Source organism: Pleurodeles waltl, chromosome 3_1 (genome assembly GCF_031143425.1).
Source record: "Pleurodeles waltl isolate 20211129_DDA chromosome 3_1, aPleWal1.hap1.20221129, whole genome shotgun sequence".
In the NCBI taxonomy this organism is placed as follows: domain Eukaryota; kingdom Metazoa; phylum Chordata; class Amphibia; order Caudata; family Salamandridae; genus Pleurodeles; species Pleurodeles waltl.
In genome coordinates, this window is record NC_090440.1 from 1,887,110,764 (window position 1) to 1,887,138,045 (window position 27,282).

The 27,282-nt window shown below is 41.5% G+C and overlaps 1 protein-coding gene across 2 annotated transcripts in view; it reads right to left on the reverse strand.

Moving 5' to 3' along the window:
- PARD3B (par-3 family cell polarity regulator beta) overlaps positions 1-27,282 on the reverse strand; it is a 2,030,765-nt gene that overhangs the window by 664,990 nt on the left and 1,338,493 nt on the right. For both annotated transcript variants that reach the window (XM_069225990.1, XM_069225989.1), the window contains one exon: positions 24,205-24,442. In XM_069225990.1, the coding sequence (XP_069082091.1) occupies positions 24,205-24,442 (238 nt within the window). The remainder of the gene's footprint in view (positions 1-24,204; positions 24,443-27,282) is intronic.

Genomic DNA, 27,282 nt, shown 5'->3' on the forward strand with positions numbered 1-27,282 from the left:
TGGTGGGTATTCTATCGGACTTCTGAATATTATTTCTAACCACAGATTCCTCACCTTTTGAATAGATGCTAAAGCTTTACCTCCCCAAAGTGGAAGGTCTGTGGAGTAGGCTTAAATCAAAAAGACCTGCGAGACCAAGAGGGAGAAGAGACCCTTCCACCACAGCGGGCTGTCAAGGAAATAGTGCTTTGTGAATGTATGTAACAATACCCATGGTGCAGCTTTATAGATGTAAAGAATAGGTATTCCCTATGACAGTAACACCTTAACCTTGATCCAACTGGAAGAACCCGAGGCCATCTGCGGTTTGCCTGTTTGCCAGGGCGTAGCAGCTTTTGATACAAAGGACTATCCATCTTGACAAGGGCCTTTTCTGCACCTTATTGTCCTACTGTGCCCCTGAAAATCCGAAAAGAGTTGATTGAGGAGACACCTAGAAAGAAAGTAATGTGATCAATTTGAAGAGTGTCACGACTTTAGTAAGGAAGGCTGTCCCGGTTTTCAGCAACAGCATATCTGGAAAAAGGGTGGCATAAGGAGGATAGGCCAACAGCGTTTGCAATTTGCTAACATAGCATGCTGACCTAATTACAATGAAAAAACACTGTTTGTAGTGCCAAGATTCTTATGGTGCAACTTTTCCTTTTGCTGGGGTGTAAACAAAAAAAGTCAAGACCAAATTGAGTTTCACAAAGTCATCATAACTGGTTTGGGGGTAACATATGGGTCAAACCTTATATAAGATGTGTCTGACTTTTTTTCCTTTTACAGGGTCATCTCCAATCTTTTTGCCTCCTGCTTCCTATTTTTTCTGACCTGCGTTTGTTGGCGTTTGAACTCTGAGCACATTACCACTGCTAACCAGTGCTAAAGTGCATATGCTCTATTTTTAAATTGCATTGTTGATTGGTTTATCCATGACTGGCATATCTGATTTACTAGTAAGTCCCTAGTAAAGTGCACTAGAGGTGCCCAGGGCCTGTAAATTAAATGCTACTAGTGGGCCTGCAGCACTGGTTGTGCCACCCACATAAGTAGTTCTGTAATCAGGTCTCAGACCAGCCACTGCAGTATCTGTGTGTGCAGTTTTAAACTGCCAATTCGACTTGCAAAGTGTACCCACTTGCCAGGCCTAAACCTTCCCTTTTCTTACATGTAAGACACCCCTAAGGTAGGCCCTAGGTAGCCCCAAGGGCAGGGTGCAGTGTACATTTAAGGTAGTACATATACTAATGTGTTTTATATGTCCTGACAGTGAAATACTGCCAAATTCGTTTTTCACAGTTGCACGGCCCGTCCCTCTCATAGGTTAACATGGGGGCTACCTTTAAATATGATTAAAGTGTAGATTCCCTTTGGGAGCAGATGGACATGTGGAGTTTGGGGTCTCTGAACTCACAATTTAACAAATACATATTTTAGTAAAGTTGGTTTTGAGATTGTGTGTTAGAAAATGCCACTTTTAGAAAGTGGGCATTTTCTTGCTTATACCATTTTCTGTGACTCTGCCTATTTGTGGATTCCCTGTCTGGGTTAGTTTGACAGTTGGGCTGTTTGCACCTCTCTCTAGACAGTGACACAATTGGAGCTGGGGTGTAGCCTGTATATCCTGATGAGCCATCTGTGCTAGGAGGGAGGGGAAGAGTGATCACTTACAACTGAAAGGGCTGTGCCTGCCCTCACACAATGCAGTCTCCAACCCCCTGGTGTGTGTCTGGGGCCTTGCCTGGGCAAGGCAGGATCTCACAAACAAGAGACACTTTCCTTTGAAGTAGGCCTACTTCAAAGGCCATAATGCGTATAAGAAGAGCACCCAAACCCCTGAAAATTAGATCACTTCTGGAAATCAAGAGGAACCTCTGCTTGGAGAAGAGCTGAGGAGAAGTGCTGCCCTGCCTGTGACTGTGCTTTGTGGAGCTATCCTGCATTTGTTGCTTCTGCCTGTGCAACGGGGCGAAGACTGGACTTTGTTGTGCATTCCTCCTTGGGAAGAAATCTACAAGGGCTTGTCCTGAGCTTGCCTCCTGTTCTTGAAGTCTCAGGGCCATCAAAGACTTCCCCTGCCAGCACCTGGACTCTCTACTGAGACTCCTGCCCTGCCATGTGGTGCCCTCTCCAGTTCCTGGGCCCTTGAAAGGTGACGCTGGCAGATCAAGACTGAAAATCCACACACAGACCGCTGTGCGGGCAAATTTTTGATGCACCTTCCGAGACACGGCTGAGAAACGACGCGCCGCCGGCCTCGCGGCTGGAATCAATGCTCCACCCGCATCGCGGCTGGAAGATCGACGCATGCGACTAGGGAAACGATGCACAACACCCTCTAACGGAGTTAGTTAATGTGGCAACCCCACATAGCTCGGTTTTCTGATACCGTCCGGCAGGATTTTTGACATAAACCTTGCTGGGGGCAAAAAAACAACGCAAAGCCTGCCCAGACCCCAGGTGCCTGTCTGGATTGACGCACTGCTCTCCTGCGGAGAGGAAAAAACACACATGCTGACCCGACCAGAGGAGGAACGACACAGGGTCTCGCTTGTGAGTAAGAAATCAATGCATCGTTGGCCTTTTCCGATTCACACTTGCCCGTGCGGTGTTATTTTGACACAACCCAGGTACTTTTTCACGCTAACAGCGTTAGCGTTGTTTTCTAAGGATTTAAGACTCTTTTTTGCTTTTTTAATTCATAACTTGAGTTGTGTATGGTGGATCTTTGTCATTTTGGTCTTGTTATGTTTAGATAAATATTGCCTATTTTTCTATACCTGTGATGTGTCATTTTGTAGTGTTTTTACTGAGTTACTGTGTGTGTTGGTACAAATACTTTACACCTAGACTCTGAAGTTAAGCCTGCCTGCTTGTTCCAAGCTACCAAGGGGGTGAGCAGGGGTTAACTAAGGGTGAATCTCCTTTACCCTAAATAGAGTGATGGTCCTTATTTGGACAGGGTGTAACCTGACTGCTAACCAAAGACCCCATTTCTAACAAAATGCTTCCCCAAAGGCGATTTGAAAAAAAAGGTTTTTTGTCTGACAAACATAGAAACGCTACAAGGAACACAAGTAATCTTGTATAGTTGCAACTGAGGGGCCCTGCTGGACCAACAAAAGTGCAAACATAAGAATTTCAAAAAGTCTAGACTGCGAGAGGATAGTATACAATGAGAACAATGCAAGAGCCCTTACACAGATGGACTTAGTTGAAAGCCTCACCCATGGCCAACTAGAATTCAAAATGACTCTACATACCTAACCTTTCCCAGCTAAATAACTAATTCATGTTTGTGGTAAATTACTTTTGCTCTACTTTATCCATCCTACTACCTTTCACTGCAATCAAGATCTGGGCAAGAAATAGGGATAGATGGGTACCTACCCACTCAAAAATGGCAAGTATATATGAATGCGACTAACTCCCTTACAGCTCTCAAACTCACAACTTGCTTAAGTGCAGCTAAACACCACAATTCTTCCCGAAAACTACACTCTGTAAAACCATAACACAACCAATGGAGTAGCTTCTTACTCGGCCATATGGAAGTTCAGCAACATATATTCATAATGCCATAGCTATGTGGGGTGTAAATGGTCCTCCATATCCTGACTGTTGAATCAGTTTTGTAATACTGCAAAATGACTTCACTGAACTGAGACAGGACCTGGTCTGTATCCACCTGCAGGCTGCATGTGGCTGATGAGTGATGTCTGGGTGACATGTTGGCATGGGAGGGCGTCTTTGCTCTCTCTTCTGAAAAGAAAGAACTGTGAGAGAGGCTAAAGAAAAGGGCAGATGATCAGGCATGAACGGAGGTTGCTAGGCCCACCAAGTCTTAGCTGCATGTCTCGAGAGTGCCACTGTGCAATAAGATGTGCATTCATACTGCACACGGGGGTAGCGATGCTCTACCACTATTTTTATCTGCAAACTAGTCACACATAAAGGTCACTAATTGCACAGGTCGCCAGATGAAGAAGCCCCACCCAGGACAAGGACCTGTCACATGCTGCCTTCCTATGTACCACTATCCTCAGACTGCCGCTAGCCATATGCAGCACCACAGGTCACCCTCAACGAAACGCTGCCAATGCCTCACAAGCTGCATCGCAGGCTCAGGCTACAGCCATCAATAAGAGGACCACTGGCAGAGAGCGAACTGGCAGCTTGGGCAGGAAAAGTGCTGTCAATAAATCCACCAACTTTCATTTTAAGGTGTGCAGAAGTGCAGGGCTTTGAAGGGGTGAGATCTGATGTTGAGGGTGGGGCTTTGAGCCTACCAACCCACTGGTCAACCACAGAGGTGTGCGGGCCAAGGCCAGGGTTAGGGCACTGTCCGAGAACACCACTCACCACCCTCTCTACAAATTGGTAAACAAATTACCAAGGCTTTTGAGGATACTACCAATGTCCTGGGAATATTTTCAAGCCCCTGGTGGAAGTCAGTTGCACAGAGCCTCCACACAATGTGCTGGAAACTCGCTCTTTGCAGGGGATGTCCATCCTACTATTGTGTTCACTATATGATATCAGCTCATCACTGGGAGACTCTGTAAGAAGGTATATATTGTGTGACACACAGTGGCACCATGTGAGTTGGCAGGTGTAAATCTGGGCATTTACATAGCCAGTGTCACACTGAGCATGCCTTCATTAACCTAATATATACAAACCATTAATGATTTTCCAGTCTACAACTTATTATTCTGTCTATTCAACATAGAGGAACCTGTTATGCTGATAGGAATGTTTGTAGGTCTGATATCTTGTTTTTCGTCGAGTATTGTGAGAGCATAGCATTGGAAACCTGCATATTTAGTTTCATAAAGCTTAAGGCATTAAGCAGGTTCTAGTGTCACCTTGTGTGCGATCTGCAGGTCACAAGTGTTGAAACCTACCTGGTCAACTCAGCCTTTCATCCTTTTTTGACGAATAAAATAATTATTGTCTTAGCTTTGTTAGTAATAAATGCTGCTAAAGAGTTAAATAGGTTAAATCAAGTCAGAGGAAAAAGGGGGTAAATACCCATGGCAGGGGTCGGAGAAGGAAAAGATAGGGAAGAGAAAGAAGGGGAGAAACAAAAGGGAAATCATGATTAAACAGAGAAACAGAGCAAACACACATTTAAAGGAGACGGGTCTATACCAGAAAATGTAAATTTATCACATTACATTTGAGCAGCCTAGCCCCGAGGTCCTTTCTGCTTTTTCCTTTGCTCTGCTGTGACTTGCAGGTCGAGTTTCAATCCCTGACAGGGTCAATTCAAACCTTACTCTTTCTGAGATCATTAAAGTGTGCACTGTTAAATTTGGTAATAATTACATATTCTACCCATAGCACTTAGAGGCCGCAAATTGCATTATTAGGTGATATATAAAAACAAGCATTGTCAGAACCAATAGGCCTGGCTTTAATGTACCAACAAATGTAAACACAGGCATTCGCAAATGCTGTTTGTATGCATTGTATACACAAATGTTGTTTATCACATTAAAGGCTATTTTACTGGCCTTGCAAATGCTGGGGAAAGTGGCAAAAATATTGTTTTCTATGTGGAATGCATGTATGAGAAAAAAAAACTGAATGTGACAAACAACATGGTTCAATTTATATTTCAGATTATAATCTCACAGGCATAAGAGAGTAATACTCTTCTGGGTGGAGCAAGACAAAGCATACTCAATGCAAATGTTAAAGAATTGTCATCCAGACATCTGCACTGTCAAGCCAGACCTCAAAAGGGGCGTCTACTTTACCTGTGCCGACCATTCTAACAAAATGTGAGACTAGTCTTGCAATAATATTTGGAATTTTGTTATTTGCCGACAAACAAACTTAGGGTCATTTAGAGTGTGTGGGAAACTGTAAATAAAATCCAGTGAAATGTAAGGAAAGTGGGTTTTAGTGCATTTGACACTATATTTGCATTAAGAGAAAGGGACTGTATTCTGTGCCTATTAGTATAAGAGACAAGCAAACACCTGGTGCTAATTTTACACCACTATTTATGGAAAAAGAGACAGAAACAATGCTTTGCACATTTAACACTAAATGTGTGGTAATGTCATTATAACTGGTTGCGGTGACATTTTACCCAATTGTGGAATAACAGTAAAAGATATAACATCTAGCAAATTACTCCATTAGTGTGGTGGTGCTCATTTCGTCCAAATGGCAATGCAGCAGAGCTCCATGTGGCATGTAGTCCTGAAAGTGCTTCCACTGATGCCCTAAAAACATACCTGTAACTCTTTAAAGAGGTACGTTTGTTCAGGTTGCTCAATGCAATGGTGAAAAAGCAGCCCATCCGGGTCACTCACCTTCTTCAGGGCACAAACAATTGACATGCATAATGTAATTCCAGGGTAAAATCTACTATTCACATGGTCTATATTTCTGAAATACAGAAAACAAGATGAATATATCTCTAATCTTGAGACCTCCTAATATGTAAAAAAAGAACAAACAAGAAAGAAAAAGAAGAAAGAGATAAGAAAAGAGTCCAAGAAAAAAAAGAAGAGAAAGAGTGATAATAAAAAAGAAGAAAACCGAGAAAAAAAGAGAAAAGAAAAAAAGAAGCAAACAAAAATCCAATATTTCCACTGCCTGTGCTGCTCATGCAGGAAAAGGCAAAAGAGAGTGTCCTCAGATCACTCTGTGGATAATGTACACCCCTAAGTCCAAGGTGTGTCTAGAAGAAAGGTATTCTTCTTGATTTGGAAAAGCATGCTCTTAGTGGTTTATCACAACCGGGGTGATCTCTTTATTTGTGCCCGAGGGCTCTCTATTTGAAAGTTGATAAAAAGTAATAGTAATGCCTTACTGTAGAACAAAGGGCTGTTGGAGTTTCTATCAATAGTCTCCACTCAAAATAGTCACCTCTCTTTCCGTTTTGTGACTCAAAATGCCTAAACGAAATCAAACAAATTGTTTAACATATTTTTTCCAAGAATGACCGAATCTCTGCAAAAAGTCAAAGGATATTGCTAACCCTTAGACCCATTGGGATGACTCAAGCTTTCAGATATTCTAGGTTGAAGTTGGCATGTGCCTCAACTCTTTTCATTTTCTGTTTTAAGTTGATGAGCGTCCACCCCTCCTCATCATTTTCTTTAAGGTGACTATTTCTGTTGTCAGCATTTGTATCTTTACCTACCAATGCTAGAAATTGGTCTTCTGGGAATCCAAATGTTTTCAAAGATTCCATGATATAAGTCTGCAAACTAGATAAAAAAAGAAAGAGAAAGAGAAAAAGGGAAAGAGAAAAAAAAGAAAAGAAAGCACAGACTTAAGCAAAAAACAAACAACAACCGTAAGCAGCAGGGCTTGTGTTCCTTCTCCAGGGGAGTCTGCTGTTCTTAAAGCTCATTAATGTACCCACTGCAGGAACATACTTTTAACTGTGCATTCACATTTTTGAATACTGGCAAGTCAATCGGCTTTTATTCCTCACAGATGGATAAAGTAAGCACAATTGTTGATGGTAATAATATAAAGAGCTATAGTTGGGTAACAGTAAATTACGGGGATGTTTTTCACCGAGGGGTTCTGAGTGATGTCAAATAGATAACGAGTGTGAAGCTAGAGTTGTCTATGATGTCACTCATACTTCCTCGACAGCATTTCCCGGTTTCTTTGCTCACTCTAGCATTTCCCTGACTCTCCGTCCATACTCACATTTCCATAACCCTCCCTGCAATCTAGCATTTCCTATAACATTACTCTCTGTAAACTCCCTTTTTTTGGAGACGCTGCCTGCCTTGTTACAGTTTCCATTATTTTGGACTCAGCTTTTAATTGAGAGAAGCAGTTTGGCAAGTTCTTTCTACAGAAGAGTAAATCATTTGACAATATGAACTAGGATCAGTAACTTTACCCTAGTTGTTATTTTTCTTAATATAATAAGGTTTATATATTAGAACTAGTCTTATTTTATCAAAACTTTATGAATCAAGGCAGTACACAGCATCAAATAAAATTACATTCTTTAGATCTATGTAGACTGTTACTGTAAATAAATGCTCCTCTACATGGTGAGAGTTACTTAATTATGAGGATTTAACACACAGTGAGTTCTCTTTGTTGCAGCATTCACTGCAATTGATCTGAATGCCTTTGATGATCATTTATGTTTTGCGCATTACGAGCAAGCATCCTTGCTAGTGGTAAGTTAAGATCTTGAAATTGGATTTAAATTGGATGTATATCCCACTTGGGGAGGAAAATAATACCTATTTTTGAAGTCTGAATAATGTCTAACGCAGATTCCTATCGTAGATGATTCAGGAAAAGTAAGGTAAAATATTACTTATCTGTACTGAGACCCAAGAAATTTAATTTACATAATCCACGTTCAAATACTTTCACTCACTGTGATTCAGACATTACACGTGTTAACCTTTGCACCCCCCATCCCACAAGGAAAAATAAAATGATAACGTGTATGTTATCATTTTAGTTTTCCTTTTTGGGAAAACCAATGGGGCGATGCTCCTCTGCCTTAGCGGAGGAGCCGCCCCTGCAAAGCATACTCATATTTTTGTCTCCAAGTACTCATTGGAATCAATGGTGAAAGCCCCTCCATTTTTCCCTGATGCTTCTAGTCATACAGGCTAAAAAAGCTCTATTTGACAACTTCCTCTTTCGCTCCCCCCCAGACTAGTACATTCTATCCAGTTTTGACTAATGCTTCACCATGCACTATTTGCCATGAGGGTTGACAAACCCTCTCTGATGTCTTTAAAAGTTATCCAGTTTTGACCACCATTTTCTATTTTTGTCTGATGTTTGAGTACTACTAATCGGCTATTCAGCTTTATACTACTCCAGATGTCAAACACGTTTTATGTGCCCCTTCTTGCTTCCCGCCGTTTAATTTCTTGCGTCTTGATGATACATTCTTTATGAGATGGAAACATAAATTAATGACCTGGCCCTCGCCAGTGAAGAAGAATAATGATCCAGAGACCTCCCGGACTGCTATGCAGGCCAAAAGAGGCTCCCCTGACTGCACAGCTCCCTGTCAGAGCACAATAAATCATGGCTTGAGTTTAACGCTCTATTCATCAATGTCCTCTACTTTCCCCTGATAAAGATAGAGGGGAGGTCCTTGAGGAGTTTCAAGCCTGAGGTCAAGAGAGCCCAAGGAGCAGAAGAATGTCATGGCCAATGCAAAGGCTCACCACTGTAGCACTGGTGAGTCAACTGTACTTTACAGCTGGATGGCGAAACGTCTGTCCAGTCCAACATATACTGAATAGCAATTCCCAAGAGTGAAGTCAAATGAGGGGGACGCGTAGCATGGTTCTTTCTGGGACTGAGACTGTTGTCGTTTCTCAACAACAAACCACTTACAGAGAATTCAGGTAGGATTTTTTCATTGTATTGTTCAAATATGGGCATTGTGAGTAACATTGTGGCTTAGTACTCCTCCTACCTCTAAGGCTAGTTGAAGTGCCTGAAATCCTAGTGCCACAGAGTGAACAGTATCCTCAACGTTGGGCTAATGAGGTATAGTAACGGGGACAAAGAATTGGTTTGATTACATGCACCTACCACTAGGTCAGTAATTGTTGGGAGGTAGTCTGAGTAAAGTTTGAGTAAAAGTAGGGTAATTTGGTGATGTAGTAAATAGTAAGTGAAAGTGCTGAGTAGATGTGCCAGAAGATCTTTTCAGTGGTCACCTTCTAGGCACCCTGCGTGCATAAGTAGTGTGTCAGAGCAAGTTAGGGCACTGGCACCAGTTTATCTCTGATGTACACATTGTGTGCCGAGGTGAAGGTCTTTAAACTAGACAAGGGAGGACATTAGAACTCTAGATGACCACCAAAACAAAAGCATAAAATCTGACAAATAATCTAAAACTGACTTTGAAGGGACAGCCAGAGAACGATAGCATTAAATTTTCAAAGATTCTTTCAAAGAGATACTTTTCTTTGTTTGTGCTGCTTACCAAAAAGTTGCAATCTGCACTATAAAGAAAATTGCACATATCCTGTATGACACTCCCAAAACACGTACATAACCTAAATTAACCATCTGAATTATCTAAACCAGTGGTTCCCAACCTGTGGTCCGGGGGCCGCTGGGGGTCCGTGAAGCCATCTCAGGGGGTCCGCGAGAGCCTAGAAAATTAAAAAGTATTAACAAATATTGACAAATTAGGTCCCCGGCTTCCAGTAATGACTCAGGCGGGGGTCCCTGGATTCCAATGATGATTCAGTGGGGGTCCCTGGGTTCCATTAATGTTAACGTGGGGGTCCAAAGAAATCAAAAGGTTGGGAACCACTGATCTAAACCGTTCCAGAATGTTAGCCGTGTGTAAACTGCTTGTCATACCCGCAAGGCCTCTATGTCTAAAAATCTACTATGATAGCAGTTCCTAGTTTCAATGGACTAGCTACAAGTCACTGGATACCCTTTACTCAGGGAGAATGACGCAGGGCGAGGATAATGCTGTGCTGTCAAGGCAGTTCAGATGGGCACAGTGGGATTAACAGGAGGATGTTAGCAAATGATACTAATGTCCCAAAAACATTTTTTGGACTTCACATCAATTAAACTGTTTTCAACTCAACTGATGTCAAAGATCCTTTTTGAGTTTAATCATTGAGAAAGAAATCTGCATTTTGATGGAACTAAATACTGCAAGCACAGGGGTCTGACATTGTTTTGATGCTTGCTGATCTAGTTAATAGTGAAACAGTCATAATGACCAACTGAGAGGGATATTTTGGTAACTCACCAACCTCGAAAATCCAGCTAATGATTGGGTCGCCAAAGAACTACTCTTCACTTTGAGGTCACAGTCCATGTCCTGTGATTTCTTTTAAGAAACTGTTAAAACTGATGTAAATTCATTGTTGTTGGGCCATGATGCAGGATCACAACAGTTTGGTTAAGGGAATCATAGGGCTGTAACTGCGGTGCTAATGTGATGTGGAGGGATCTGCACCCTTTACTACTGGCCTTTGGCTACCTTAAGGCCGGACTTAAAAAACTGTGGTAATGAACAAATCTCTGAAAAGCAAAGCTAACATAATTTTCTCCATATGTGTAATTGCCAGGAGGTCGAAAGAAGTTCCTCTAGTATAAATGATACTTATGGAGGAAATTCCTTCCAGACTCTTTTTAAAGACTTACACGCTATCATCGCTCTTCAAATCAGACCTTTATTCCGTATATACCTGATCTAGATTAAGTCTTCAGCGTATACATAGAAAATATTACATCCTAAGCCATGTATTCAGTTATACTGGACAAATATTCGATAGTTTGGCAAAGAGTTGTTGTGATATATTTGAACTCCCACTTTGGCAAGTATTCGTCTGTAGTATACTGTTGCCCATATATCACAACCATTCACTACTTAGCACATGTTATCCGACTGCTGGCTTCTTTTGATGCCACGGTTGGCTGTGAAAAATGAATGTTTGTAAAACATGTTAAAATTGTATACATAAATGGGACTTCCAGCTACAGAATTTTTAAAAACTACATTATACATCCAGCACAGCTGGAAATGAGACAGTTATTGTAAAGACATTAATTTGGCAGGTCTTTATGGTATACAGTAGTAATTGCTGAAGGTAATTTAGGGAATTTGCCTAGCATGGAAGCCCACACACCTTAGAAAGTAGGTAATTTATTGCAGGTTGACACACTGTGTTAGTTTTACCATTAATTATTTCAAAGTTTTATGTGAGACCAGTGTTGGCTACGTCTCTGGACTTGCAGATGGGAAAATGCACAGCTGTTAGGTGCCCCTAGGGTTCATCCAGGGCAAGCTATGCCTACGTATTTTATCTTGTAAGGCAAATGTGTCCCAAAGGACATGTAGAAATTCCACAGGCAGGATTAAGCGAACTATTAAAAATGCTGCTTTCCAAAAGTAAATTTATGAGACAGTGTTTCCCCTTAAGTCTGCCTAAACACAGGTTAAGCATATTTAATTCCGCTGAAATCCCTTGGAGAAATCTTTTGAAACAGCTCATTATTTCATCCTCCTCCGCTGCCAAGTGTAGTCAATGTTCCAATTTCTCCACTTTCTATGTATTGTAAAACCAAACAATATTCTAGTAGAGAACCTAATGGACACCTCCCTAAGTGAAAGAAGTTTCATTCAGACTGTTAATTACTCCAGATGTTCCAAGATGCTAATCCGACTGATCTCCATTCTCTGGGTGTGTACTTTTTTTCTTTATATATTCCATAACCGAACTGCCAGAACTTGCTTTGTATGCTTTATATCTTACGATAAGTAACATAAAATAGGAATGGCTTGAGATGTTTCTCTAGTTCGTCTGTTTAGAGGTTTTAGCTCTTAATCAAAGTTTTATCCAATGATGCCCTCGAGATTAAGTAACTTCAGGTTCCTGGTTAGCACTTGGAAACATCCACAGTGTACAACTCTATATGAAAATTGGCTTTTCCATTAATTTGTTTTTGGATGTGTTTATCTGACCGTAAAGAGTTATGGATAGCTTTTTTCTCGTAGTTGGTCGGTAAGATGTACCTGGAATCAATTTCTATTGCCTTATCCATGTACAAGTTCTTAGAATGAGTTTGAATGGCACGCCTAAGGTACTCCCATCTGTGCTCGTCCATGCTCTGCCAGACCTTAGCACCAGCCTTGCTGCCCTTTCCCCTAGGATTTGCCAGCACTACTTTTATACTGAGCTTCATTCTCTACGACAGCATCATCTTTGTGCAGGTAGGCCCATCTCCCCCTTCCTAGCCTCAACCTACACCTGCAGCCGCTGCACGTTTACTCTATCATTAAGTGTTACCCTTCCGACATTTACATCTGTGCCTCCCCACTATCCCAAAAAAAATCAATAAGGGTCTGGAGATATGTGTACTTTTATGTAACATTCGCTCACTTCATTAAAAACGCCCAACATATACATGACATTTAAAGTGAAGACATTGGTTACATCTTTTTACTCATTGAAACTTGGTTGTGTGACAGTTCTGCGCAGGATGTCACAAAGGCTATGCCGACAGGGCATGGAATGCTACACTGCGACAGGGAAAGCAAAAGAGGGGATGATATTGCAATTGTTTATAGACACACTTTTAATTGCACCACTTGTGATTCCAAGAGGGTCTTGGAGGCCGAGTCAATGGGTTTTTGCATTACACTTTCTGCTAAGTCAATCTTGGCAGGTATGCTGGTATTTTGTTTCCCTGGTCCTGTACGTGACATTCTAACTTCTTCAGACATATTTCTTCGGAAATGTATGCAATTACAATTTTAGGAGATCTTAACCTACATGTGGATGTTCCCTTGGGCCCACACGAGAAGTTTCTCCTAGTCAACATGTCGTCATGGGACATTCAGCAATTTGTGACACAGCCCTCTCACGTAGTAGGCCTCACACTAGACACAATTTTCTCTAATGGACCAGTCTCAGTGTCCACCATTGTTCTCTTCCTCTGGTCAGATCATGCTCTCATCTATTTCACTTGGAAAGTGGATTATGGCCCATGGGGACGTAGACTTTGTACCCGTGTCTCACGTAGAAAGTGGGCCACAGTTTATCACACGGAGATTAGTAGCTCCCTAAATAAATCCCCTCTGCATATGATCAGGGACATTGAGGTGGATGCTCACTTGATCAATACATGGCTTTCCCACACAGCTGACATTATTGCCCCTTTAGAACTCTGTTACATGAACTCAGTGGCCAAACGTCAATCTGTGCGCTGGTTTAATGAGGAGCTCAAAGCTCTGCATAAAACATGTAAGAGACTTGAAAGAAGTTGAAGACATCAGTACCTTCCCAAGGATAAATTAAGCTGTAAGACAGACTTACATAAATGCCATCAGCAATCAAGAAAACTCAGGCAGACTTTCTAATAACTCAAATTGACAACATTCAAAATAATGTGGTGAACTATTCAAAAAAGTCAAAAATCCATACACCTTGCTGTGCAATCAACTCTCAGATGTTTTTGATTGCAATATAAAACTGAGTGATGATGCCCTTCAGCTGCCCTTCTCCAAATCTTTACGCAACAGTGAGCTTAGGGTTCAATCAGTGACCTGGCCTTCTCCCAAGAGCCCCTCTCTCTGTTAGAGTTTGCTCCTATCTCTATCGAATAACAGGCGCAGGCCCAGACATCTTGTAAATCCGGGTCTCCAGATGATCCATGCCCCCCCCCACATCCTTGTTTCTAATACTGTGACTATAAACCCCATTCTAAAACAGCTATTAAACTTATTTTTACAGTCAGACACAGTCTCTAGCTGCTGGAAGCAGGCCATGGACAAATCAAATTTGTCCAATCTCAGACCAATATTCTTGCTGCCAGCTTTTGCTAAGATAATGGGAAAATTTATAAACCATCAACTTTCGTATTTCTTAAAAAATAACAAGTTGCTACATCCCTCCCAGTCAGGTTTCTGTCCTGGTGTCAGCACGGAAACCACGTTGTTGGAGGTCACTGATAGTGGAACAGGGGAGTCAGGTAGCCCTGATTCTCCATGATCTATCCACAGCTTTCATCACTGTCTCACATCATTACTAATACCGCGCCTTGGCGACATTGGTGTAGGCGGCCCAACACTGGCCTAGCTGAGTTCCTTTCTTACAGACAGGCACCAATCTGTGTGGATGGCTCAAGTCATATCCGAACCAAAGCTCCTGGGCTTTAGGGTACCCGCAAGGGTCAGCACTGAGTCCTAAACTCTTTATTGTTCATATAGCTCTTTTGGGAACCCTTTTTGAATAGCTCAACATACGAATAGTTTCTTATGCTGACAGTACTCAACTGCTCCTCACACTTGATAAAAAAGCCCCTAATGCACTGAGCAATCTCAATGCCCATATTTCAGCAGTGTTCCACTGGATGCATACCAGCAACCTACAATGCAATGTCAATAAGACCAAAATACTGCTTTTCAGGATCCCTCTACACGGGTGGTATAATAACATCTGGCCCAATAGGGCCCTGCCTCCACCACCTTCTGACATGGTGACAGGGAACCTGAAAGTGAAGTTTGCCAGCTCAGCCACCTTTGCCCTCCATATAGCAAGCATTGATGGCGTCTGCTTCACACTTCTGAGGGCCTAAAGAAGTTCTTCTATCTTCTTCCTACCCCACAGCAGAAAACAGTGATCCAGGCATTGATCACCTCAAGGCTGGATTACACCAATTCCCTTTATTTAGGTCTACTGGCCTATGTTTTAAGAAGATTGCAGCTGGTGCAGAATTATGCAGCACGTCTTCTTTCATGAATGATTACCAATTCTGATCCCATGTTTACATCAGCTCCTAAAAATCACTCCCATTTCATAAAAATCATTTGGATAGAAAAAGAGGAAGGAGTGTATTGCTACATTTATTTTACAATATAGAATCCATTCTAATCAAGTACAAAAGTGGTGAAAGACGGGGATTGATAATACAATCAAGTTAACTACAATAAGTCATTCAGTCCTTATTGTATATGTGTAAATCAAGCAAAAACATTTAATGCACAAACATTTTTTATATTGTCATCATTCATCATATCCAGCAGGACTCCATAATCCCCGAGTACAATTTAACATTTACAACAAACACAAAAACAATCTTTATCCATACGATTCTACAAAAACACAATCTTTATCCACATAATTTGCCAATAAATCCTTCTTCTCTTGTCCTCTCTGATATTTTGTGTAATGGGTGTCCAATAATTAAGTCCATGCAAATATGCACTATCGATGTCAACTAAGAAAATCACAACAAAATGTCCCTAATTTGTATCTCCTTTTTCTTCGCCACTTAGTTGATTCATTTTAATGTGTAATGGACTCCTCTAGATACAGCTGACACGTTTCGGCTAGTTCTATTCATGGTCTCTTCAGGACGGGTTAATGTGATTGATTGTGTATAGCCCAAGGTGCTTGCGGTTACATGGGTAAACCCCTTATTTGTAGCGTAGACTTCAAACCTATACAAAAGGTACATACTCTGTCCTGTATTAGGCAAAACACTAGGGTTAGTAACCTCCAGCCTCAGGGAGAAAGATCATGCTTTTGAAATCTGAAAAAGACTTCTGTGCCACATGTTGATTAACGCAGGGTACAAGGGTCCTTGCATAGGTGCCTTTAAATCAACTCTCCACATACCCTGACAAATTCAAAGGTGAAAAGAGCGAACAAAATATTATGCACACTAATGACATTTCCACATTACATGGCAACAAAAGTGCCAATTTATGAAATGTCTTTTCTCAAGCTAAAACTTCAATGCCATTTCCCTAAATGAACCTCTATTACTTTACCTAGAAAAAACATCACTTAGAAACAGGGTAAGCAATAAACATTAGTACTAAAAGCTATGTGACTAATGTAATAACTTTCCAACATTTCTGATACGATAAGTACGTTATGTACAATGCTTTACATATGGGCACAGTTCATTTTAACTTGATTGCAAACCCAGTTCATGAAATTAAGTGCATCAGGCAGCTATGGGACAATTCAAGAGATCTGGACTAATAAAGATGTTCAGAAGCCTACTGAAAACATATTTAAAGGCAAGAATTAGGCAAGAAGGACGCTGAGATTCTGTACTGGCTGATAAAAAAGCATGGTTCTGACATCAATTGAATCAATAGCGGAGACACCTGACCAAGTCAGAAGGATAGCGACATCACAAGCCTCGACTCCTCCAATCACATTACAAGAACTGATTTCACATGATTCTTAACAGTGATGACCTGACATTCCATTTAATTAAACTGTAATTGATGTGAGACACAAACACCCAATTATTAAAAGGAGCAAATATCTGTCTGACTGCAAAGCATCCCCTACTGCACTAGATTAGGAGTGCAAAGTATCGTTTTTTTCCTGTCTTTTTTCTGTGTCTAGAAGATCTATTATAATGAAGCATTATGCAGAGTCTTGAAAAGATTTACATTTTATTAGTTCCATTTGCCTTTAGAGCCTCAGAATGTCTTGCTTGGAGACACCTGAACTAAGGCTGGGTGATTGGCATTAGGCGGGCAGAAGCCAACTGTGTGCGCTTTGAAATCCTCCTATAGACTCAGTTATTTAGATTGCCCTTTGATGAGACAACCGATTTGAGGGTAGCAAATGAGGAATGTGGGGAAAGGTCTCGAACTTGAACAAACTCCGTTTACAGCTTCATTCTGGACTAGAATTCGAACTGTACAACATTCTAAAATAAATGTGGCTATGCACGGCAATTAAAAAAAAAAAGCAAATAATTAAAAATGAACCTTGATTAGGAGGTTTAATCTAGCAAAACAAGACTGCGGGGAGGGGGTGTCCATAGTCTTGGGTACCGTGTCTTGTCCACGGCACATTGTGCGCTGGAAGACCAACGCGAACCAAGAGAGGCTGAGCTTGTATCTGCATCTGTATTCACGCCCCCGCTTCACCTACTTGTCTGCTCATTTAATCTGAGAAAAACACACATAATCTTGACCTGAACCTTGGAAAACATAGACTCCCAACACTAGCTGGCTGGACGCGGTCTTTAGGGACCGACCCTATTAAAATTTCATTGGCGCGGCTGCAGTCCATTAGTTGATTTTACTTCCATAGCATGAAGCCGTAGGGCTACCCAGAAATCCTTTTACAACCACTGTGCGCATAAGGCAGCAGCGGGGCCGTTCCCCGTTACGTTGATTACGCAGCAGGCAAGTAACAACTGTAAAGGGACCGGGGTCCTGTGCGGTAATGGATAGTCTAATAGATTTCCTTGTTCCCCAGGCGCAAAAAAGGTGCAAGTTCTCCGTCTCGCGCCGTCACTGCCTCTCTATGTCTGAACATTGCTTAACATTAATGTCAAAGCTTCCTTTGTGGGCAAAGCAAACGAGGAGAGCTCGAGTTTCAGGTTAGTGTACAATAAAAAATGAAAAACGACAAGGTAAGAAGCTTTGAATTAAATGTCTCAAAACACGGGAGACCATATGTCTTGTAAGGTGACTCGATGGTGATAGTGGTCCACGACCTCCCATCCTTAAACGCTAAAGCTTTCGTCTTCAGTGGCTGGTTATCCAGCTCAATGTGTTAACCAAACCATATGACTTAAAAACAGCCCGGGACCAAACCATAGGACTTAAAAACAGCCCGGGTGTAAAAGAGCAAAACATGCCTGGAACGCAACAAAATCAGCATTCACAAAGGAAAGAAAAAGCAAATAATTGTACTACTGGTGCAAGCCTTCCTGTGTGCTTGTGCATTATATATATGTATATATATATATATATGTATATATATATATAAAAACGTTACAAGGACGTTATAGTTGGGCTCACATTTTAAACTTACAAAACCATAGAAATTCACCTGTTAGAGTTATCTCAAGTAACTGTAAATTGTGCCCTAAGATAACAATAACACATTTTTTCATATTTTTTTTTTACAGCAAATATTACATTGACATTATCAATGAGGTTATCAAAGATTTCGAGTGCCGTAATTTGTGGGGTAATTAGCAGTGCATGGTGAGGGTGTGAGTTATAGTTACCTTAGGGCAAAAGTGAATTTCTATGGTTTTGTATGCTTAAAATGTGAGCCTAAATACATTGTCCCTGTAACCTTTGTTTTTTTCCTGTGAATGTCTTTTTTTTTTTTTTTTTAACATAAAGTAATATTTATTACTATATGTTAATCCAACCACCGCCTCGCACTCGGCCGTGTGAGGCGGGTGTTGCATAATTTGCAAATATGGGTCACTTTAGTTTTGGCTATCTAATGCACTTTTATTTTGGTGCCCTTATTTCTGTCCCAGTCCGATCCTATCCAGGTAACATAGTAGCTGGAAAGGGAATGGACAACAGGCAATCTAAGGAGCACAGTTACTGGTTGTGTTTAAGGTAACTAAGGCAGAAACCACATGCTTCACCTACAACTTTACCCAGTTCTAACCATTACCATCATGGATGCTCATGTTATACATTTCAAAAACATAATCCGTGTGTTTGAAGAGTATGCATTTTATAGGAGCTTCAGATTTACTAAATCTCTATATGTTGTGAATAAAAGGGGCGCTACACTGGTTGAATATGGACAGGCAGCATGTTCACACTCAGATGCTGTTCCATCTTCAATCAACATTAAAATGGGTTGAAATGACATTTCCTGTCTTGAAAAGCACCACAAATTGAACACAAACACAAAAGCCATCTTTAGTAACCAGCACACAATGTGACCCCCGCCCCAAACCTCCCGCTTAAGCTCTCAAAATTCAGATGCACACTTGAAGCTTGATTGTTTTTCTCGTCGATTGGCTGCCACCCCCTCCGTACAAATCAAAACTACTTAAAAACATCAAGTGAACGGGAGATTAACAATAAGGCAATCAGCCTTCAAGAGAGAAGTAAACAACAGCTGAGCAACAGATGAAGAAATTCTGCTCAATCAATTGCCACTGTCAAAAATCTCAATATTGTTTTGTGCCATTTGCGTTTGGAGATCCGGTTCCAATATTTGCAGTCAAGGGACGCATATCCACAGGAGACGGGAGGTAAGTTTTACACTTTATTTCTAAAGTACAGGGAGTGGCAGGCCATGAGATCTAAAGGAACATCCTACCGGCCTCAGTGTAGTCTAGGATCACAGGCGTGGAATTTCAACTAATTTGTTTTGATCGATTCATATACCACAAACTTTGCCCCAGGGAACCACACCTCCTCACACTATGGATGTGACAAACTATATTAGTGACCTGAACAGAAACATACAATATAGGATTACAATAACCATTAAAGCAGCTTGTGCTAGCTCCAAACCTCACTCATAGTACTGTGTGGTTCTACACGGTACTGCACTGGAAACAACGGTTCGCTTCCCTCCTCTTAAGAACGCTGCACTGGATACACTGGAGGACTTGTTACAGGTAGTCCATTTCTCGAGACACTTCTAGCCTCAATTATTCATGGGAAGGTACACGGCCTGGGTATCACCCCTTCAAACATAATCTATGCTATACCTTGGGGTGCAGCGCCGCTTCACTGAAGACATCAAAATCCATTCGGGCCACAATTGATACTTCATTGGTCAAAAACAGGAGTCTCACACGTCCTATAGAATACATCATGGAAATCATCCGGCCTACTTATTCCCACAGTCTAAATCAATTTGACTGCTCTTCCTTATATGAAGTGATTTTATCTATCCAGTCATGCAAGTTAGGATCACAGCTAGACGTGCTACAATGAACAGTCTTGATAAAGATATTGTGGGACCTAGTGACTTGATTCACAAGATAATTGATTCTCCTTTGAAATCTGGCACCATTTCTGAAGAGTTTAAGTTGGAACCAATTAGCCTCTGTTTAAAAAGTCCAAGCTTGATTCAGGAAACCCTCACAGCTATCTGCCAGGTCGCTCCATTGCTTGTGATTGCCAAGATATTGGGAACTATTTAAGCTAAACAGCTATGAAAGTACTTAGAAACAAGCTCTATGTTGGATGATCCCCCAAGTGTTCTTCAGGCCCTGAAGAGTAATTTTGCCAGTGTATTATTATCATTAGATCTGTCAGCAGCCTTTAACATAGTGGAACACAATATCTCGATCACCACTCTTTTTGACTGTGGAATCAAAGGACTGGGAAGAGATTGGTTTCAGATTTTTTTTTCATGGACAGAGCCCCGAAAGTCACCCTGGGGAAATTGACCACACCCTCTTCCACAGTGTTCATTGGTATTCCCTGGAGATGAACTGTAGCATTTTATCTTTTTAAATCCATATAATGCCCCTCAAATCCATCATTAGGAAATCAGGCATACATTACATTCGTAGGCTGACGACACCCAATTCATTTCTGTATTAATGATATTAGATGGTGGTGGAATGCCAACAAGTTAAAATTTAATTTAGACAGAACAGGGATTTTGGTGGTTGGAAATGATCTGTTATCTTGGCTGTCTCCAACCCATCGCCCTCAGACGTAGACCCACAACTGGAACCTAAAACTTCCATAAAAAGTCTAAGTGTTAAAATGAATACTAACCTGAAACTTAACTTGCAAATTTCCTCTGTCATCTCTTCTCGCTTTATGATCCTCCACAGTCTTAAACCTATTTACTCATAGACACTTGAAAACCATTGGGCCAGTCACTACTGGTTTCTGTCTTGATTTTTTTTAACTCCCTGTATTGCGTAATTTCTAAGAAACTACTGAATAGACTGCAGTGTACCCAAAATCAAACTGCACAAGCAATTGTTAGTACATCTGAATGATTCTAGTCAAAACCTACCCTCCACTTACTAAATTTGTTTTTGATTCACAAGAGGATCCTCTCAAAGTCTTTGGGCATAATAGATATTTATCTTTATGGAAATGACCTCCATTTTCTGAAGACTCGTTTCAAGATGTGAACCTCTCCTTGGTACTTTGTTCACCCAATACAAGTATTTTATCTGTGCTGAACACAAGACACATGTATTCCCAGGACCTTCTTTCCTTCAGAAAACTCCTCAAGACTTGGCTCTTCGAGCAGTAGCATATGCCTTAAAAATAGCCAAAAGAATAGATCACAGATCATTTGTCTGTCACTATATAATTCAAGCAATTTCAGCAATCTGGTGCTTTCGGAACAAAAAGGATTCCTAAAATAGTTTTGTAGCCGTAGAAACAGCTTTGCTGACCTAGACCAACCAATGGCCATTACAAAAAAATTGATGCCTCGTGCTTTTTCCAAAATCAACGGTGTCCTTTACTGGCTCAACACCAGACCCAAGAAGGAGCTCTTCTAAGTTTGGCAGAATGCATCAGGCAGATAATTCTGTTCAGAAAGTATATTTTATTGCAGGATATCCATAAAGGGTTCCTTTCAATCATGTCACACAGAATGTGTTCTTAGCAGGATATTAACTCACTGGTATTAGATACTTGTCTTTTTTATTTAATGTAGCACATCAGGCCACGGTAAGCATCAATGGAACTTTTCTATGACGAGAAGTAAGAAAAGTCCTTCAATGCGGGCTGCAAACCTACCTTGAGCATCAGGAACAGTTGGGTTGTGCTTAGAGCACAGCAAATCGCCTTAATGTATGCACTGTCTGATGCACATTCGTTTACAAGACATTTCTCCGAGTTGGTGTGCGATTTTACACCACACAGCTCAAAACCAAAGAGGTGCACCCCTGCTGTCTGATAATCAGGCTCCAGGTCAGGTTAAATGAATGCTCTTAGACAGTGCAAGTGCATAAAAACAGACAAGGCTCTGTGCTGAGCCAACACAGCTGTTCATGATATGGCCCCTGGTGTCAAGAGTCTAGTAGTGGAAAATAAGGGATTATTAGAAACTCCTAGGTGACCGCATTGTGCCTTCCGAAACATGTTTGGGGGGAGATGCCATCAGTCAAGAAGACAAAATGCCTGTTCAATGCCCTCTTGTACAACCAGAAAAGTATGTCAATGCACCATTTCTTGCTCCGCTTCTCAGATGAAATCCTATTTTCTTGCTGTCCCTCTGCTGTGAGAGAGAGCAGCATGAAGAGAGCGTGAGGATGAAAGGCAGATCAATATGGCATTTTAAGTTATTGATATATTCAAAGCCCCATGCCTTTCCCACAACTTGCTGCTTGATGGCGCAGTGGACTGCTTATCTAAACTGTTACACAGCTTCGAATGACATTCCTATGGTTGGCTTTGAAAAAATATCTTCTACTACACCTACTCAAACTTAAATGGTTTGAAGGAAAGATCCTGAATTCTCAAAGATATACCCATTAAAACTCCATACTCCTACCTTTTCACCTTGAAGCAAATTTCCGAATGCAACTTAAGCACTTGAAGACCCACCTCTTTTGCTAAGTTTATTGTCTTCACCCCGTATAAGTAATTTGAGGTCGTTCCTACATTTCTCTGAAAAGTACAGTTAACTTTTCTAGCACTAGAAGGTTTTTCATTTCTTCTATTGTCAGAGAAAACAACTTTCCTATGGTGTCCCACAAAGCTCCTTGTTGCTCCAGCGACTATTCAATGTGTCTCGGCCAACTGGCCTATCTCACGTTGTCCTATGGATTTCAATTCTATTTGCACACTCGTAACAGTCTGCCAGGGACCCTGGAGCTGTGCTGTGCAGCTTTCAGCACTGCGTTTTGGATGCTCAGACAAGATGGAATGCTATTAGTTTATGTTCAAAACAGACAAGATTAAAGAGATGAGCCTTTGGCGTAGAGATTACCTATGCGAAGTGTCTTTTTGGGGAACAGAGTTGGGAGAGATGCTGCAGCCTGTCAAGGTGGTGATAAGCCTATGCTTTAAGCTGTCCCAACTCCTGCCCCTTTCATTCTTCTGGTTCAAACATTCAATAATAAATAAAGCATTAAAAATACGTGGTCTCCTGTGCACGCTTCTATCAAATTAGGTTGCAATGCAAGATTCAACCCTTCATCATGCTTCTCAATGCACTGTTAAATTATAAAAGAGAGCATTCTTCTTGTCCATATTTTGGGCTCCCAAAGTGATCTTCCTAAAAAGGCCCCACCCCAATGATAAAAAGCCCTGTTGGTGTCAGGACCAGATGTTTCATATATCCCACCAGTTCTTCTGGAAAGGCGCTACCTGGGCCAGGTTGTCTGTAGACCACTCCCATGATAAGCAAACCCTTGGGGTCATTACATCCTATAGATGACAAGAAGGGCGGATGCCGCATGATTAGATCATGAATCAGGGATGCCCCACAGAAGAAAAAACTTACGTTGGGACAAAGTCAGAACTGAGTATTAAGTGGAATAGGGATAGAGGGAGGAACGTAAACTAACATGGTGATGTTGTTTGAAAGACTACTATAGTTTAATGCATAACATCTATATTATGTAGAGATTTTACTAACTTATGATACCAACTGAGGGGGAATTGTGACTCAGTAGCGGAAACAGGTATTTTCACATTTGACACTATTATTTGCTTTCTACAACCAACCGAACCTACAGACAAATCTTGACAACGCAACCAAATGCAGCCTTTTATCCAGGACCTTTTTTAAATTTAGGAAAGAAAGGGCTCGCTTCCCAAATTCATGCCAAAATGACCTCACACAGGTGTAAACAGGAGGTATACCAGCAATATCTCTACCCTCCTTTTAATACTATCAGTGTATCATCGAGAGTCATTACAGCTTCCAGTACACTTTCTTTCATCCAAACCGTCGAGAGTAACGCTTTAATGCAAAACATTTTTTTGTGACGGTAGAAAAAATGAAGTCCTTTTTATTGCAATAAGCGTACCTCAGCATGGCTCCAAAACCCTTTTTCTTGGCTTTCTTCTCCTGCTCTTCATTCTCTTCTTTCTTCTTTTTCTTCTCTTTCACATTTGCCTTTCCCTTCTCCTTCTTCTTGTCTTTGTCTTTTTTCTTTTTGTCTTTCTTATTTTTCTCTATGTCTTCTGGCTCTGGGTTCCCTTGGGCGGCTGACTCACTGCTGGGAGTATCACAGCCAGATGGAGAACTCGCATCTGAGAGAGCATCTGCACGGGAGGAACACAAAAAGGGAGACCTTGAGGGTTAAAGTAGACATTTATTAAACTATGTTTCCAAATAAAGCCAACCATGCAATACGATTGACGGCCTTGACAGAAAGGCTTGGTTATTAGTGAATATATTTGTACAACATTAATTAAAGCAAGTAGATTGGTTGAGCATGAATTAAGTTGTCATGAATGGATTTTATTTTAGTACTGCACATATAGAAATTTCCTCTTGGAATCCCTGAAACCACTGTTATAAATGGCAGGGGGAAAGAAAGGGAGATGGTTTTCTACAGAAAAAGATACTGGTCATCTGAACAGAAGATGTGAGCTACATCCATGTGTTGTATCTTGATTTAGGTATTATGCATTCTCTCTCCCTCGTTTCCCTGATACCTGCTGCTCAGCCAGTGTGTCTGTGCTGTCATTGAATGTTTACGTATGCCTGGAGAAATCAGTTAGAGAGAGCGGGCTGAGCAGCAGGATGCTGCTCCTGGTGGGGTTTTGATGTAGCTTTGAGGTGATATCTGTAACCCATAACTAAAACTTTATTCTTCTAATAAACTTCAGCATAAAATCTACGTTACCTGCATACCGAGGATTATCTTTGATTGTAACAATGGCGACGAGTGGAAACTGACCTATACGTGAAGGGAATGAGGCATGGTAGGAGATGGAAGACAAAGATGAAGTTTACAAGAAACAAAGAACAATGAGATGAAAATAACTTAACCTACCAAAGTAAGAGAAGAAAGAGTGAAACCTGCAAAAAACGCTTTGAAAGCCCCACCAGTATCATTTCTATCAGACAGCCTGAAATCAATGGAAGTTGGAGAGCGTGTGATCTGTTTAACTTAACCCCCTGGGTGCCTGGGGCGAGCTAGTCTCGTCCTGGCACACGGTTCTCGTGTGCCTGGAACGAGACCAGCTCGTTCTGCACCCGGCACACAGGGGAGAACTAGTCTATTTTTAGGCCATTTCTTCCCCCCGTGGGTGCAGATCGGCCTAATATAATTAAGCCGATCTGCCCACAGGGGGGGCAGAAACTAGTAGACACCAGGATGTTTTTTATTTATGCTTACGCATAAGGGGAGCGGATTCTTGGGCAAGGGCTGCTCCCCAGGGGGAACAAAATATTTTTAGGCCTGTTCTGCCCCGGGGGTGAGGGGGCAGAAACCTCTAGACACCAGGGATATATTTTTTTTAAATTTACTTTATGTTGTTATGTATGGGGAGTGACTCCTTAGGCAAGGGTCGCTCCCCTGGGGGTAAATTGTATTTAGGCCATCGGCCTATTTTTGTTAGGCTAATATGCCCCCAAGGGAGGCAGAAACCATTAGACATCCGGGATTGGTGTGTGTGTGTATGTGTGTGTTTTGTTTGGGGGGGAAGCCCCTTGGGCAAGGGTCGCTCCCCGTGGGGGCACATTACTGTTGGCCACATCTGCCCCCCTTGGGGGCAAACTGGCCTAATTTTGGAAGAGCCATCTGCCCCCAAAGGGGGCAGAAAGCCCACCAGAGACCACAGAAGATTTTTTTCCCTCAAAATAAGAGGGTGAGGGTATGGTCCTAATAAATGGAGCCAAAGTGGTTCTGCCCACCAGCAATTACCCCCGATCCACACCCCAGGGGGGCAGAAAGTCTATTAGATGCCAGGGAATTAAAAAAAAAAAAAAAATTGTGGGGTGGTGCCTACCATCCAGTATGGGCCTGGTTATGGCTTCACCCCAACTGAAGGGGGTAACAGTCTTTCAGCTCTACCCAGCACACTAAAACATCTTATTCCACAGCAAGCAAGAGGACATTTGATTATTTTGGGTTTTGGATTTACATTTGGGCCATGAGAGCTTCGTAACTCACAATCGTTCCACTTGGAATGGTGAGGACTACACTTTTTTGACTTTGGGACTCTGCCATGTAGAAAAATCCACAAGACCTAGACACATCTGAAAACTAAACATCTGGTTGATTCCAGGGTGGTGTGCTTCACATGCACCCGCACCATTTTCTTACCCACAATGCTCTGCAAACCTCCAACTTTGCAGGAAATCCAACATTTTTGTGATGGAACCTTTTGAAATCTGCAGGAATCTACAAAATTCCTAACACCCAACATTGACTGATCTATACTGATAACAATTCTGCTGCACTTGTCAGCCTAAAAATGTTTTTTTCCAAACTGCCCTTTTGAACCCGCTTTGGTTCCCCCTCAATTTCAACATGTTTTTGGCTCTTCCCTGTCACAGGCACTTGGCCCACCTACACAAGTGAAGTATCATTTTTACCGGGAGACTGAGGGGAACGTTGGGTGGTAGGAAATTTGTCCCGGTGTGGTGATCCCACACAGAAATGTGGGAAAATTTTATTTTTTAGCTACATTTGAGGTTGGCTGAGGATTCTGGGTAAGAAAACACTGGGGGATCCACACAAGTCACACCTCCCTGTTCGATATTTTTTCATTTCAGCTGTTATTTTCTGTAGGAATCCATTCTAGGACCTACACAAATTACCCCTTGTTGAATTCAGAATTTTGTCTTCGTTTTAGAAATGTTTAGCTTTCCGGGATCCAGCATTGCTTTCACACCCATTTCTGTCACTTACTGGAAGGAGGCTAAAAACACAAAAAATAGTAAAAATGGGGTATGTCCCAGTAAAATGCCAATATTGTGTGGAAAAATTGGGTTTTCTGATTCAAGTCTGTCTGTTCCTGAAAACTGGGAAGATGGTGATTTTAGCACCGCAAACCCTTTGTTGATGCCATTTTCAGGGAAATAAACACAAGGCTTCTTCTGCAGTCCTTTTTTTTAAAAAAAAGAAAAAGAAATTCGCTGTATTTTGGGT